Consider the following 15,233-nt stretch of genomic DNA (forward strand, 5'->3'; position numbering starts at 1 on the left):
CTATTAGGTATAGACAGTATCCTTGATAGTATAAGGAATAGCCTGTAGTGCTATTGAGGTATCTGAGTATCCTCAACCTCTCTCTAATGTGTTGATCTGGATTCGATTGATATCAGCTTACAAGTTTCATGTACATGAGACTCTCAACAGCGCTAGAGTAGGAAACTCTTGCTATTTTGCTGTTATGCGTATTGAAGTATTCATCAATATATAAGACTATGGTGAAAGAGCCAAAAGCGTCAGGGTTCGAAGGTCGAGGAGTGAGGATCCCATCGGTGTGTGGGGCTTGTGGTGTGGCTGAGACGGTGGACCATGCCCTGTTTCGGTGCACATGGGCTAGGGGCACTTGGCGGTTGGCAGGGGTTCCACCGGTGGTATGGCGATGTAGGGACCTGTTCTTACAGGCCATGCGTCAGGGTTCGGAGTCCTTGGTGCTGCGTCAGGAGGCTGTCCGAGCTACCTGTATTGCCTACCAGATCTGGTTGGCCAGGAATGCTCGTACTTTCAGCGAACGACGTATGTCGCCGCGATTTGTTGTCGAGAGTGCCCGCGCTCAGGCGGCGGAGCTGTGTTACACTATCCCTGTTGGAGGGACCTTGATAGCTCGGGACACCTGGGGTTCCCACTCTGCTTCGGCAGCCTCTCGTACGGTGTTTTTCACCTGGGAGCCCCCACCCCCGAGTTTCCTCAAGGTCAACTTTGATGGGTCTGTTTTGGATGGTGGCACGCGGGGAGGCGCGGGTTTTGTTATCCGGGACCCGTGTGCCAGGGTTGTGGCTGCCGGTGGCAGTCAGTTATTTGACACTTCAGTTCCCAGCGCGGAGCTGACAGCAGCCTGGGCAGGCCTTCGCCATGCCCGGTGTGTCTTACGGGCCAGGTCCATTATCCTGAAGGGTGACTCAGCCACCATTGTCGGTTGGATCCAGGGGGGTCCAAGGCGTGGCGGGTGTGACCATCCCTTGCTCCGTGACATTTGGGTTATGGCGAGGGATGGATGGGCCTTTCGGGCCAAGCATATTTACCGTGAAGGTAATGCTGCTGCGGATTGGGTAGCTGCGTATGTAGCTTCTCACTCCGGAAGCACCTTATGGAGTGGCGATGGGGAGGTGCCTCTGGCACTCCGTGGTATTTTATTTTCTGACTTTATTGGGTGTATCCGGTCTCGTCAGGTCTGATCCACCCGCATTAGCAAAAAAAAAAAAAAAAAAAAAAAAAAAAGCGCCAAAAGCGTCCTTGAATGGCAATCGGAACCTCTTCTAAGACCTATTTTCTTTTCTTGGTTGCGTCCGGTCTAAACCCGGTTCAAGCCGACCCACGGAATTAAAATATCACAACCTCCCATCCACCTTTCTAGATGGTTCCACAATTGCCCGGGGACCGACGTTTCCAAATCCAACGGCTTAGATCCTCCCGAATCTTCACGAGCGTTAAGAGAGCAGCACAAAAACCCTTCTTCTATAAAACCTCATCCGTCTGTCCCCCGAAGCTCTTTCGTGGGAAGAGGAGAAGAGTCTTGCAGCGAGCATTATCCACCCAAATCCGCGAAACTCTAGCCCTTCAATCCGTGTTCAGGTGATTCCTTCTCTCTTTTTCGAGTTCCCCGGCTTCGATTTCGCCTCCTATGTTCTTGTTTTCCGTGGGAAATGCTTAGATTTTTAGGGTCTTGAGTGTTTGGAATCAGAATTAAGGTCAGGGTCTAAGGTTTGTTGGTTGGTTCTCGTTTAATCGCTTAAAAGCTTGAATCTTGGATGTTTTGGATTGGATTTCTGCCGCTTAGATATCGAACGGATGGATTTTGATTTGATTGTATCTCCATTTTAATCGTTTAAAAGCTTGAATCAACGCCCTGGAATGGATTTCTGGCAATTAGAAGTAGAAAAGATGGGGTTTTGTGAGGAAGTAAATCTTTTAGGCTTAGGAGGGAACTGGGGGATAAAAAGGGTAGCTTGGGGCTATTTTATTTTATTCCCTGTTCATTAACGGTACGCCTGCTTGATGATTTAATTCATAGACAAAGTTATGATATTGTTATGACAATTTTTGGATAAAAATTGCATCTAATTAAATGGACAATTAGACTCCCTAAATCCCATGTTGTTCTGGTGCTGGCATACAGCATAAAATGAACCCCCTGCACTTGTAAAATGCTGCCAAATGCATATGAGGATGTTTGAATATGCCATATCATTTATTTTTGCTATTTAGCCTGGAAATCTAGTATATTACTATTTTTCACACTTATTGTGAACACAATTCTGCCATTTTGCATTTAAGTAACTTGTTGGATGGAGAATTTCGATTTCTTTTTTCTTTTCAGGACTTGTTAGTGTTAAGAAAATGCTCATCTATGTGGGTTAGTGTTGATTGTCCAAATTAGGTGAAAAATAGAAAATATCTCTTAAAATATGAAAAAATAGTTTGGCTGATCAGTTGATATAACATGCTTGCAACATTTTAGATTCTTTCCCGTGGATTAATGCAGGACAGGTGCATTATTTTCTTTTCAAAATGATTTTTGTTGTATGATCGGATGCTTTCTCATTTTCTCATGGCATACTGTTGTGTAGCCAAACCATGTGAGATAAAAAAAAGGTGAAAAATAGGAAATATCTCTTAAAATATGAAAAAATGTTTTGGCTGATTTGTTGGTATAACATGCTTGCAAGATTTTAGGTTCTTTCCCATGGATTAATGCAGGACAGGTGCATTATTTTCTTTTCAAAATGATTTTTGTTGTATGATCGGATGCTTTCTCATTTTCGATGACATACTGTTTTGTAGCCAAACCATGTGTGATCAAAAAAAAAAAGAAAAAATGAACACTTTGAATTTTTATTGTTTCAGCAGTTGCTCTGCATGTTTCCGTCGTAATTAAATTATTCAATTATAGCCATATTTGAATACCTGTGGTCCTAAAGTCCGAGGGGGCATATGTGCAAATTTGTGACCTTTTCTAAATTTTCTTTTTGGATATGTTTGTTATCTTGTTTAAAGTTCTGATAAGAGTGTCTGGGATTTTATGTTCCTCTGCCAGTGCTGTGCTAAGAACATGAACTGCTTTATGGTTTTTGAACCATTCCACTTGATCTCTTCCCCTCCTGTGGCACATGATTATATTTTTCTGTTTGACATGATGATTCATGCTTTTGTGACATGCAGAAATGACTGTTTTTTGGAAATAGTCTGCTAGACTTACTTGATTCTTTTATAACTTTGTCAGGAATGTCTTCATCTTTCAGCACTATGTCTTTTGCTGCTCCAATTGGCCTTGCAACGGACAGCAAGCTTTCAGCTTCTGCTAAAAGGTTTTCCCAATTTTCTTCGCTTGCTTTTATATCATCTACTTCCGTCAGTGGCAGGAGACAGAATGTGTGTCCAAGGAAAAGATGTAACTTAAAGATTAATGCAATGGCCAAGGAGTTGTACTTCAACAAGGATGGATCAGCTACTAAAAAGCTGCAAGTGAGTTTTGTGGAGCTTATTTGTTTTCAAGCTTGTTCTGACTGGTAGTGCTTTATGATAATTGCTTTTTCCTGAGTCACCTTTTTCTCCCTATCATTTCAGACTGGTGTTAACAAGCTTGCAGACCTTGTTGGTGTTACTCTTGGTCCAAAAGGCAGAAATGTTGTTCTGGAGAGCAAATATGGATCTCCTAGAATTGTTAATGATGGGGTTACAGTGGCCAAAGAGGTAAAATTATCATGTTAATCTGCCTTTGTCAAGATTTACGCTGGGTTTAAGTGCATAAACTTAAAAACAGGTCATTTCTCATTATTTTTGGTTTGCCGATATAATTCCTTCTTAGTTGTTTTAACTTTCAACCAAACTAAGGTTGCATTCCTTTATCCAATGGTGTTTGATTTTTTAGTTAATCTTTGGTGAATTCTGGTGTTTTACACTGAAGTAGGGCATCTAAAATTTTTTTGCCATCAGACTTTTATAATAATCAAGTTTGTCTTTCCTTTTGCTTCGTAGCTGACATTATGTTTTTTCTGTTTCTCATTTTGATGTCATGTGTTTCAAATCTTTGAATATTGCAGCAATAAACTATCAGTTCTTAATTGTGCATTGTGACCATAAACAAGTGTAACTTGGCTGTTTTGTAGGTTGAGCTAGAGGATCCTGTTGAGAATATTGGTGCAAAGCTGGTAAGACAAGCTGCTGCAAAGACGAATGACTTGGCTGGGGATGGAACAACTACTTCGGTTGTCCTTGCTCAAGGTTTGATTGCTGAAGGTGTTAAGGTACACCATTCCGAATCCAAATTCCTGATAACTGGATTAGAGGTAGGTGTATTTTTTTTGTCTGATAAACCAAATATCTGTAACTTATAGGTGGTTGCAGCAGGAGCCAACCCAGTTCAGATTACTCGTGGCATTGAGAAAACTGCTAAATCCCTAGTGTCTGAACTCAGGAAAATATCTAAGGAGGTAAGTTGAGAATTTTACTAGATTCTTCTATTATAGACGTAACACCAGCAATGTTTCTAAAATCAAGTAGCATCAAGTTTTAATCTAGCTTCAGGTTAGGTAATTTTATCATTCTTTGTGGCGTAAAATGCTTTTGTATTTGATGTATTTCATCATATGTGGCAGGTTGAAGACATTGAACTTGCAGATGTAGCTGCTGTTAGTGCTGGAAACAACTATGAAATAGGAAACATGGTAGCTGATGCTCTGAGCAAGGTGGGTAGGAAGGGGGTGGTTACACTTGAAGAAGGAAAAAGTGCAGAAAACAGCCTTTATGTGGTAGAGGGAATGCAATTTGATCGTGGTTATATTTCCCCCTACTTTGTAACAGACAGTGAAAAAATGTCAGCTGAATATGAAAATTGCAAGGTTTGAACTTAACTGCAGATTGTTTTTGCATTTTGATATGGTTGTCTTTTGGTGTTTCATTTGTGGTTCGCATGTATCCAAGTATTGTTATGTGCTTGTATTTTCAGGTGCTTCTTGTGGACAAAAAAATTACAAATGCAAGAGATCTGATCTATGTTTTGGAGGATGCCATAAAAGGGGGTTATCCGATATTATTAATTGCAGAAGACATTGAACAGGAAGCCCTCGCAACTCTTGTCGTGAACAAGCTTAGAGGGTCATTGAAAATTGCTGCAATTAAAGCCCCGGGGTTTGGAGAGCGCAAAAGTCAATACCTTGACGACATTGCGATACTGACTGGAGGTTAATCTGGAGTTCATTCTTAAGATGTTCTCCTGCTGTGTCCTAGTATCGTTATATCTATCTGTTTATCTTGATATTCTGATGGGATGTTGTTGCATGCAGGTACCGTAATAAGAGATGAAGTTGGGCTTACCTTGGATAAAGCGGACAAAGAGGTCTTGGGTACTGCTGCAAAGGTTGTACTAACCAAAGACTCAACCACCATAGTTGGTGATGGGAGCACACAGGGGGCAGTAAATAAAAGAGTTGCACAGATCCGGAATCTTATTGAGGTTTGATTTTTTGAACAAATTACTTTCTGGCTAACATTGGCTGTGATTCTGAAGCCAATATCAATACTGTTTATCTTGTTTCTCAGGCTGCTGAACAAGAATATGAAAAGGAAAAGCTTAATGAGAGGATAGCAAAACTCTCTGGTGGTGTTGCTGTCATTCAGGTATATTGAAGGGTTAATCTCGGGAATTGCAATGTCTAAGCTCCTTTTTTTCTATTTTCTCATTCTTTATATGGGAAAGGGTATGTTATGCTGTAACATTGTTCTCCAACTTGTACAGGTTGGAGCGCAAACAGAAACAGAACTGAAAGAGAAGAAATTGAGAGTTGAAGATGCTCTCAATGCTACCAAGGTATGTTTTGTTCGTGACAAGACCAGTTTTCAGCTTAAGTCTAAATGTCAACTGCTCTATTACTTATTAAGTCTTGTGTGCATTTGTGCTCAGGCGGCTGTTGAGGAAGGTATTGTTGTTGGTGGTGGCTGTAGTCTTTTGAGGCTCGCATCCAAGGTTGATGCCATCAAGGAGACTCTTGAGAATGATGAGCAAAAGGTTAATGATATATTTGCATAGCGGGAAAAGGCTAGATGGTTATAATATATTTGCATCTCCGCCAGATCAAACATTTATGGTGGATGGGCAACTATTTGTCCCTTCAAAACAAGGAAATAAAATCAAAATGCTGAATACATGTTCAGATTGATAGTGTGACCTGTTTGTCTTGATGTCATTGCAGGTTGGGGCAGAGATAGTGAGGAGGGCTTTGAGCTACCCACTGAAATTGATTGCTAAAAATGCTGGTGTCAATGGAAGTGTGGTCATTGAGAAGGTGCAGGCTTTTTAAGTCTTGCATGAAATCAATTAATTTGCTGCATGCACAGATCATCTTGACTGTTTTTGTTGTGTCAGGTGCTTGCTAGTGATAACCTTAAAATTGGTTATAATGCCGCAACTGGAAACTACGAGGATTTGATGGCTGCGGGGATTATTGACCCAACTAAGGTTTGTCATCCTTTTTGAACTCCTTGCTTTTGTTATCCTTTTACAAGTATTAGTGCAACTTAGGTGCAAGTGGAATCATGTACCTCAATTTGGTGCCAATTTGGGTGAAACAAATTGATCCGTTATCTCTTCAACATGTAAGACAGCAGGTCTTGGCATAATGGGAAGGTTATTCTACTGTCTCTAGGGTATCATGGGTTCAAAACATGGAAATAGTCTCTCCGAAGGTGGGGTCAAGGCGACATACATTTGATCCCTCCTCAGACCCTGTAGCAGCAGGACACCTCCTTTTTTTATAAAAAGAAAATAATCTGTCCAGCTTTTAAATGAATACTTTTATTTTAGTTGGGTTATAAATGAATAACATGTATTTTAAATTTAACACGTAATTAGAAACATCATTGATGCATATTAGTTTAAAACACTGTACCATCAGTGTGTGCGAGTTTAAGACAAAGTGTATTGGATGCTGCTTTATAACCTCTGACAAAAGTTTAGGATTTACGACCTGCGACGGAGTGTCTGCATAATGTGAAACCATATGATAAGATTTAAAATTTCCATAATTAATACTCGAAATTGAGTGGTTAAAGTTTTCCAGAACTCGTTGTTTCTTTATCAAGTAAGATCTTGTGTGGATCAGGATGTTGATAATGAAGTTGGTTGGAGCAGATTATATAAGATATCCAAGAAATGAGTGCCAATCTGAATGGTTGTTAAAACTAGTGAGAAATAAAGGTCAAAATAAAGACACCAGCGGCTGTTTGACTGATGAGGTTTACTAAAACAGATTTACATTAAACAAACATACATGTAATATATTTATCTGTAATAGAAAAACCGAGGCAGCGAAATGGATTCTGGAGAAAGCATTAAAGTTGCTCAAGCTTGGCGAGTATGAGTAGAGATTTGTGAATAATGTTTAAGGTGCCTGGAGATTGGCTTCAAATTATTCTTGAAGGGTCAGCATAAAGGAGTAGAAGATATCATATCATACATATCATATGGAGAAGAATGGTGACAACGAATCAAAGAACTGGTCTTGACAGTTCGCAGCTTATAAATTCACTCAAAAGGCCTAAGACTAGATGTTTGTATGGGCTAATTTGTTTCAACTGTACATACTTATTCAAGCATATGAGCAGTCTTTCAATTTTGGTTGTACATTCGGATTGCTGAGAGAGGTTCGTGAAGATCCAAGGTTTCCATTTTTTTTCAGGTCATGTTTCATAAGTTATATGATCCGAGTCTTGGATAGCAAGTTGGTAATAATGCGATCCAGTTAAAAAGCAAGGGATGGAAATATCATTGATGAAAAAAAGCTTAGCCGTTATATTTTTTTTAATATTTAAGTCTCATCTATGATTGCTTTATTTGTTTGTCTCTTAACAAATGGCAACTGCTCTGCCTAGGATTTTGAACTTGGCTTTCTTTGGAAAAACAGGTTGTGAGGTGCTGTTTGGAGCATGCAGCTTCAGTCGCCAAGACCTTCCTCACCTCTGATGTTGTGGTTGTTGACATCAAGGAGCCTGAGCCTGTTCCTGCAGGAAACCCAATGGACAATTCAGGTATTAGTCAACTCAAGTTGAGCTTGAAGCTCTCTCTCTCTTGCTTGTGCACGCGCGTGCTCGTCTGTCCTTTCTACCATGTTCGCTGCCAGCTGAAGCACTGACTTGATATATTTTTTTCAGGATATGGATACTGACGAAGATTGTGATGGTGATGAGAATGATAGGATCCTCCATTCTGGAGATTGCAATTAGAGGTCTTTCTTTTTGTAAACTTGATTCAGATGATGGAGCTGAGATGTGACGTTAATGATATGGTTATCAAATTGCGGCATGTGATATCAGCTTGTTGGTGTAACAATTTCATTACATTTTTGGGAAACCAACACTAGCTTCTTTGGAATGATTTACGTGCTGTTAGTTAAAAAGAATATGAAAAATTAACTTGTAGCACGCACGTAAATCGTGGATGGCAATTGAGAAAGAAACGCTCTCAGTCAGCATTCTGTGGTGTTTTCTCTTTTTGTTGCTGCTGCTGCATTGGAACAAAGCTTGTGCCAATGTAGGCACCTGACAGTTTGGTGTTATGTGTCAGATGAATGTTGAAACCTGAAGTCTATACGATGCACAATTATAAACTCTGGCTTAATACTTAAAACTAGACTTTTAGAGCAGGACATACTTGTTAATTGGCAGTACTCAAATTTGACCTCGTTAGATGAGTCGACCCTTGGGTGAGGTGGGTCCTGGCGTGGATTAGGCCCGGTTTAGCTTGGTTTTGTAGAAGGGTGGGTCTTTGTTCCGTGCCATGGTTTAAGTCACCTGATCCGGAGAACTTATAATCTAACTGTAGCTGCGCATCATGGCGATCGTCTTGTTTTATTTTTGTGGATTGTGGACTAATCATGGCACATGATGAATGGGATCCATAAGAATGAGATGATTAGATTGGTGTGGTGCATGGATAAGTGATGCAGACGGCAGAAGATACTTCTCTTTCAATGCATCGGGCTTGTCCACAATTGATCTAACAAAAAAAAAAAAAGAAAAAGAGAGAGAGATTTTTATATTAATAACAAAATAAAAAATTGATTTTAATGCGTGAAAAATTGCTAACTGAAATTTTAATCAAATGATAGTTAAAGCTCTATAACCTTTTTTTTAAATTTTTAGGCGCACGAGACTGTACTAGAAGTTGTAATCGAGCTAAGTAGTTAGAAGTTTTTAAGTTTGACACGGTTCAGATTACTCAAGATCAAATTTGATTCGAGATCGATTGAGCCTCAGCATCGAAGTTCGAATTTGATACTCAAGCTCGTATTTGAATATCATAGGGCCATACTTAAATTTGAACTTTGAACATAATTTAAAATAAATAATTAAAATAAAATATCTCTCGAGCTGTTTGGCTCGTTTGCACTCTAGAGCCTAGACTAGTTGAGTACAAACATTCAAATCTTCATCGTTGCTTGCTCCGCATGACCAATCACAACACTAGCAATACAAAAGCCGCTTTTCCGTGATGCCAAATATTCTTCTCGAGATGCTGCTTCCCGACCAAAACTATGCTCCTCTCACCCTCGAGAGCTTCGCGCCACAGCTCAGCACTTGCGCAATCTCCTTCCCTCTTATATCCCCCCACCTCCAAAGCCACTCCCATCGCTCCACCTACCGCACCTACCAATCCCAACTTCACTTCAAGCTCGCCGGCGATCGCACACAGCCATGTCCGAGACCCCGGACATCCGAGAGGCACCGGAGAATCCCGACCGGCTGAAGGAGGACGCTCGCAAGGAGTCGCAAGCGAAGCTCGAGGATCCACCGAGGAGTCTGGAGCTCGTCGGATGGTTCGTTTATGGCCTTTGCTCGTACTTTGTTTACACAGTCCTCATTCCGATACTTTTTCCTCTCCTCATAGTCCAAAGAGCGTCTCTCACCTCCGACCTGCCTCCGCCACCGGCCTACACATCCAGAGGGGTGGTGTGCTCTCCAGACGAAATGACCCTGTGAGTGCACCTCCTTCTTCTCATTCTTTGGAGGAAATACTGCTTGAATTAATGAATTGTAGGGAACCAATAGATGAAACAATTGCACCATATCTTTAATTGCTCATGGGCATTACATAGTATAGAACGAAGATCTCATTCTCCTGAACACAAAAATTTCCAGAAATTAAATAAATAATCATCCTTGTATACAATAGTTTATTGGATGAAAAAATATATAAAATGCATGCATCTTGTCATTGTTGGCTGGTTTCAAGTAGTAGGCATATATATATTGCGAGGTGTTATAGCACGAACAAATTAAGTGTTCGGAAAAGCAGTTATAAAATTATTTATGATGCAACAAAAATGAGGAGCAAAACTGAGAGCAAATCCAGAACATAGGTAATTGAGGTTTGCCCCTGGATGGGCCTGACAATATCTAGTCTTTGTATTTGATGGTCGTTTTATATCTAATTCCTCGCTTTGCACGTAAGCATGTGCACCTTGCTCGTGAATATATGGTATAAACTACAAAACATCGATAGAGAAACTGAATCAACTACGTGAAAAATATATAAAATTTGAGCTATATATGAGAGCTAAACATCAAATGAAAGTGAGCTAAAGGATCGGATGTTAAGTTTTTTAATTTACAAAAGAGTAAGTATACCTTGAACCCGGGGAGGTAGGTATACTTCTCAATTAATTGCAGACCTTCCTTGTATCATGTGACGTGTTAAGTTGTGATTTCAAGGGCATGCATGTTCTTGGCCAATCTTAACCACAGTATATTGCGGTCCTGAATTGTAGAGAATCTGTAACTCCTGTTAGAAATTGTGGAAACAAGTCTTGGTGATGTTTTGAGAATTAGAACCCAAATAAGATGACTCCTCTAAAAATTTTACAGATACCAAAGGCTAATCAATCATTCAATTAAGGTCGATGGCGCCAAGTTCTCCCCTTTACAATGGACAGCAAGCTCATGGGCTGCAGGAATCCTCCTCACCGGCCCTATCCTCCCCCATGCAGCACACTACCTCGACCAGGGAGAAGGCCAATCTATAGTTCTCGGCGGCGCCACCGCGATCGCTGCCTTCTCATGTCTTCTCACCGGATTCTTCAAGACAACATGGCTCTTCCCTGTCTTCATTGCTGTGATCGCCGTTGCAACCACCGTTGGCACCACCGCACACAGCCGCAACCTAGGCCTCATGATCCGCGGCCACACTGCGCATGTCGCCGGAAAAGACCACTTCCCACGCCGTCGGGCTGCTGCGAGCTGGCTATCCTTATTTTGCACCACCGGTGGCTCCATCGGGGCTGCCATCATTGCTGCCTTCACCTATCACATGCTCCGCCGCTCCGACAAGCTCACTAGCCTATGGGTGGTCTCCATCTTCAGCGGCCTCATGTTATCCGTCGGCATTTGCCATGCCTTCTCATGTCGGCCAGCTCCACCATCCTCAGCACGCTCCTCAGCAAAATGTGCTCATTTCATTGCAATTGCTACGTATCCGCATGCCATCGGCAGCCTCATTGCCGTGTTATTTTCGTCGTTCTCGTCGATGTGCATCTTCACGAGCGGCACTCTATATATCATCGGCGATCTTTGCATCAAACCAGTCATGTTGCTATCTCTGTGGATGATCTACTTCATATTTCCTATGTTTTCTCTTCCTACACTGCATCCAGTTCAGCTTATCATGCGGGCTGATGCCGTAAGCATGCAGCTGCTTGGATTCTTTATGTCTGCATTCACGTCGGGGCTCGGTTTCTACTACAAGGACAAGAAGTGGGAGCCAGTTCATATGGTTCTTGTGGTGCTTCTCCAGAGCACGGCAGCCGGGGTGCTGCATGCCTTTGGGAGGGTGTTACTGTTGGATTGCTCCCCGGCGGGCAAGGAAGGGGCATTCTCAGCATGGCTTGCTTGGGTTAAGGCGGCCGGTGCGTTCGCTGGGTTCGCAGCTGGATCGGCGGCGCCCGGCAACGCCGGGAAGGCATTCGGTGCTGCATTCTTGGGGAGCTTTGTGGGAGTGGTGGTGCTGATCTTTGGAAACGTTAGTAATTTGGGAGGAGTTGTGGCTGCAGGGCATGTGAAAGAGGAGGAGAGAGAGGACGGTACTCCTGCTTGTGGGTTGGACAGGGTTGGAGATGGGGAAAATGGGGTTGGAGGGAGCTCGAATTCCGGTGAGATGAGCGGAGGACAAGAGAAAGGAGGAGTTTGAGCTGTATGCTTTCTTGTGAATGCTATATGCTGCTCGCTGCAAATTATATTTCAAGTAATTCTTTTTGAGTGTGGCATTGTTGCCGAGTTCGGCTAAGTAATACAAATACTTTCTTCATACCTTCCTTGTTGTTCTTAAGAAATTGTTTCACTCTTCTGATTGAGAACAATGGCTAATGTGCAGTGAAGATGAATGACTAACTGCAAAATATTAATTATAGTTTAGAGTAGAGGGAAAAAAATCCTATTCTCTAGTTTTATTTGATTATATTTTTTTTTTCTGCCAATAGTTCTTAGCTCTGCTGGTTGGCATAGATACTTCAGATTCAAATTTGAGTGCATTGAATAACTACTGGATTTCTCAGAAAATAAAAAATATTTTTTCTTGATTAGTAAAGAAAACTAAAGAATAAATTAATGATATTAAGTGTTTTTAGCATTCGATTAATTGATTATCGGAAAAAATTGCCAAAAGGCTTGATGACTTGTTTGCTGCTGCTAGTTCAGTAGAAATCGCAATCCGGACTCAGATTTATTTTGGCTGTGTCTTTCCGCGCTACTTGAACCAGGGGGAACATAATAAGTTAATATATAGTTTTAAGCGTCAAATTTTTTTTATCAAAGTATTAGATGCTTGGAGGACATTACAGCTAAATAAGTAAAAGCCTCATTTCTGAGGTTTAACACCTTTAATGTAGAAGTTCTAAGGAAGGAGGGAGAAGGAAGAGAAGGAGGAAGAAGATGTGAAGAGGAATGATGAAACTTTATTACACAGATCATCTGCTCTAGTTTATATAGAGCCTCTTACAAGAGTGTTAGAGTAGAGCTGTTTCCCTAACAAACTGTAACAGTATCCGTTTGGGGTTTGTTATAATACCAGAACCCCGTTATGGTTTGTTAGAGGCATGTGAACACTTCAGACTTGAAACGTTTTGGGATTCTGTTCTGGTGAATAGAGCTGTGGTGAATAGTCGATGAGCCAGTGTGATGCACCCAGGAATGTGTGCATTAATACCCCCCCTCAAGCTGAGAGTGCGGGAAGGACTCTAAGCTTGAAACGAAGTAGAGAGTGTCTGGTGATGGGAAGAGCTTTCGTAAAGATGTCTGCCGGTTGATCTTGGGTGGAGATGTGGGCGAGATGGATTTCCTTGGTTTGAACCTTCTCTCGCATGAAGTGATAGTCAACTTCGATATGTTTGGTGCGAGCGTGGAAGACTGGGTTTGTTGCCAAGGTGAGAGTTGAGATCAGTTGGTGTGGGAATAGAGATCCTGAAATCATGTAAAAGATGACGGAGCCATATGATCTCGGTTGCTGTGGTAGCAAGGGCTCTATACTCGGCTTCAGTGGATGATTTTGCCACCGTGGGCTGTTTCTTGGCATGCCAAGAGATGAGATTTGGACCAAGAAAGATGCAGAATCCGGTGGTGGATTGGCGATCTGAGGTGTCTCCGGCCCAATCCGAGTCGGAGAAGGCAGAGAGAGCGAGGGAGCCAGTTTTGTAGTGTAGAGAGTAATCCAATGTGCCCTTTTTTGACATATCGAAGAATCCTTTTCAGCATTTGAAAGTGTACTTGTAGGGGACGATGCATGAACTGACAAATGAAGTTTACTGCAAACGATATGTCGGGTCTGGTGATTGTAAGATATTGAAGTGATCCGGCTAAGCTTCAGACTCTTTGGTGAGTTGTGATTTGGTAGACAGTGGTGAAAGGACCGGTTTGCAATCTAACATCCTAGCCCTTTGCAGGAGAGTGTGAGCATACTTAGTTTGATTTAAAGCTACTCGAGATGGTGAGTAAGTGGCTTGAATTCCTAAGAAATAGGAAAGAGTGCCGAGATCTTTGAGTTTAAACTTACTTTGTAGTTGTAGAAGAAGCTTGTGAATAGCAGCATTATCATTCCCTGTGATGAGGATGTCATCCACATATACTAGAACATAGATGGTGTCGTTGTGTTGATGAGAAATTAGGAGTGAGGGGTCAGCTGTACTGAACTGAAAATCCAGTTGAATGAGAAAGGAGGTGAAGGTTGCAAACCACTGCCGAGGGGCTTGCTTCAGCCCATATATGGCTTTCTTGAGTTTGCATACATGATCACTCCGCAGAGAATCAACAAATCCTCTAGCCCGTTCCATGTAGACAGTTTCTTCCAATTTGCCATGCAGAAATGCATTAGACACATCAATTTGCTGTATTGACCAATTGGATGTTAGTGCCAAAACAATTAGAACTCTAATGGTTGGATATTTAGCCACCGGACTGAAGGTTTCAAGGTAATCAATGCCATATTGTTGTTTGAACCCTTGAGCTACTAGCCGTGCTTTGTGTCTTGCAATAGAGCCATTAGAGTTATATTTGAGTCGATATGTCCATTTGCATCCAAGAACATGTTGATCTGGGAACCTGGGAACCAATTCCCATGTATCTTAATCGAGCAAGGCGTTGAACTCTTGTGACATAGCAGCCCTCCAGTGGGGATTGATGTTTGCAGAGCTAAAGCATGTAGGTTCTGTATTGGTAACTGGACTGAGCAAAGAGAGGATCTGTTTTGGCTTTAAGGAACCAGTTTGGAGTCTGGTTATCATATGATGTTGTCGTTGTGGGGGAGCAGGAGAAGCTGGCACAGGTGGAGGGCTGGTGGATGTGAGGTATGGTATTGCCGGAGAGGGGGGAGTAGTGAGCAGTGGAGAAGGTCTGGAGGAAGCATGTGGTTTAGTTCCTGTTGATGGATTGGTGGTGTGGGATTTTGCCGAGGGAAAGTTATAGGAATGAATTGAAGCAGGAACTAGAAGAGAGTGAGGTAGTGCAGAAGGGGTGGGAGGAGTTGAATGCAATGTGTGGGAGAATGGGAAATGAGTCTCATTAAATGTAACATGACGAGAGATGAGTATTTTGCCAGTGCTGGGATTGTAGCATCTGTATGCTTTATGGTGAGTAGAGTAGCCAAAGAAAATGCATGGTGTGGATCGTGGAGAGAATTTGCTGCTTGTGTATGGCCGAAGCCAGAGAAAGCATTGGCAGCCAAAGGTTCGAAGAAAATTGTAGATAGGTAGTTTGTG

The 15,233-nt window shown here is 41.8% G+C and overlaps 2 protein-coding genes across 3 annotated transcripts; both read left to right on the plus strand.

Moving 5' to 3' along the window:
• The first annotated feature begins 1,376 nt into the window (after nucleotides 1-1,376).
• Nucleotides 1,377-8,468, plus strand: LOC103723856 (ruBisCO large subunit-binding protein subunit beta, chloroplastic-like). Of its 2 annotated transcripts, none has more exons than XM_008814930.4 (15): nucleotides 1,377-1,572; nucleotides 3,240-3,462; nucleotides 3,565-3,690; nucleotides 4,107-4,244; nucleotides 4,335-4,430; nucleotides 4,596-4,838; nucleotides 4,946-5,180; nucleotides 5,283-5,452; nucleotides 5,539-5,616; nucleotides 5,735-5,806; nucleotides 5,900-6,004; nucleotides 6,189-6,281; nucleotides 6,362-6,454; nucleotides 7,899-8,022; nucleotides 8,146-8,468. In XM_008814930.4, the coding sequence occupies exons 2-15, from the start codon at nucleotides 3,244-3,246 to the stop codon at nucleotides 8,157-8,159; spliced, it is 1,806 nt and encodes a 601-aa protein (XP_008813152.2). In that variant the 5' UTR covers nucleotides 1,377-1,572; nucleotides 3,240-3,243; the 3' UTR covers nucleotides 8,160-8,468. The 2 variants fall into 2 exon arrangements, with proteins under 2 accessions (XP_008813152.2, XP_008813151.2); XM_008814929.4 differs by having other exon boundaries at nucleotides 1,424-1,572; nucleotides 3,221-3,462.
• Nucleotides 8,469-8,548: 80 nt separating this feature from the next.
• On the plus strand, nucleotides 8,549-12,175 carry LOC103723864. The gene is made up of 2 exons (XM_008814936.3): nucleotides 8,549-9,968; nucleotides 10,858-12,175. The coding sequence occupies exons 1-2, from the start codon at nucleotides 9,688-9,690 to the stop codon at nucleotides 12,173-12,175; spliced, it is 1,599 nt and encodes a 532-aa protein (XP_008813158.2). The 5' UTR covers nucleotides 8,549-9,687.
• The last annotated feature ends 3,058 nt before the right edge of the window (nucleotides 12,176-15,233 follow it).

The sequence above is a fragment of the Phoenix dactylifera genome, chromosome 17 (genome assembly GCF_009389715.1).
Source record: "Phoenix dactylifera cultivar Barhee BC4 chromosome 17, palm_55x_up_171113_PBpolish2nd_filt_p, whole genome shotgun sequence".
Lineage (NCBI taxonomy): Eukaryota > Viridiplantae > Streptophyta > Magnoliopsida > Arecales > Arecaceae > Phoenix > Phoenix dactylifera.

Excerpts from the sequence above, each read along its gene's own strand:
- LOC103723856 (XM_008814929.4), top strand. The coding sequence starts at position 3,223 with ATGTCTTCATCTTTCAGCACTATGTCTTTTGCTGCTCCAATTGGCCTT. Across the intron at positions 4,839-4,945 it reads CTGAATATGAAAATTGCAAG|GTGCTTCTTGTGGACAAAAA; the intron begins GTTTGAACTTAA and ends TTGTATTTTCAG. Across the intron at positions 5,807-5,899 it reads ATGCTCTCAATGCTACCAAG|GCGGCTGTTGAGGAAGGTAT; the intron begins GTATGTTTTGTT and ends ATTTGTGCTCAG.
- LOC103723864 (XM_008814936.3), top strand. The coding sequence starts at position 9,688 with ATGTCCGAGACCCCGGACATCCGAGAGGCACCGGAGAATCCCGACCGG. Across the intron at positions 9,969-10,857 it reads TCTCCAGACGAAATGACCCT|ATACCAAAGGCTAATCAATC; the intron begins GTGAGTGCACCT and ends AAAATTTTACAG.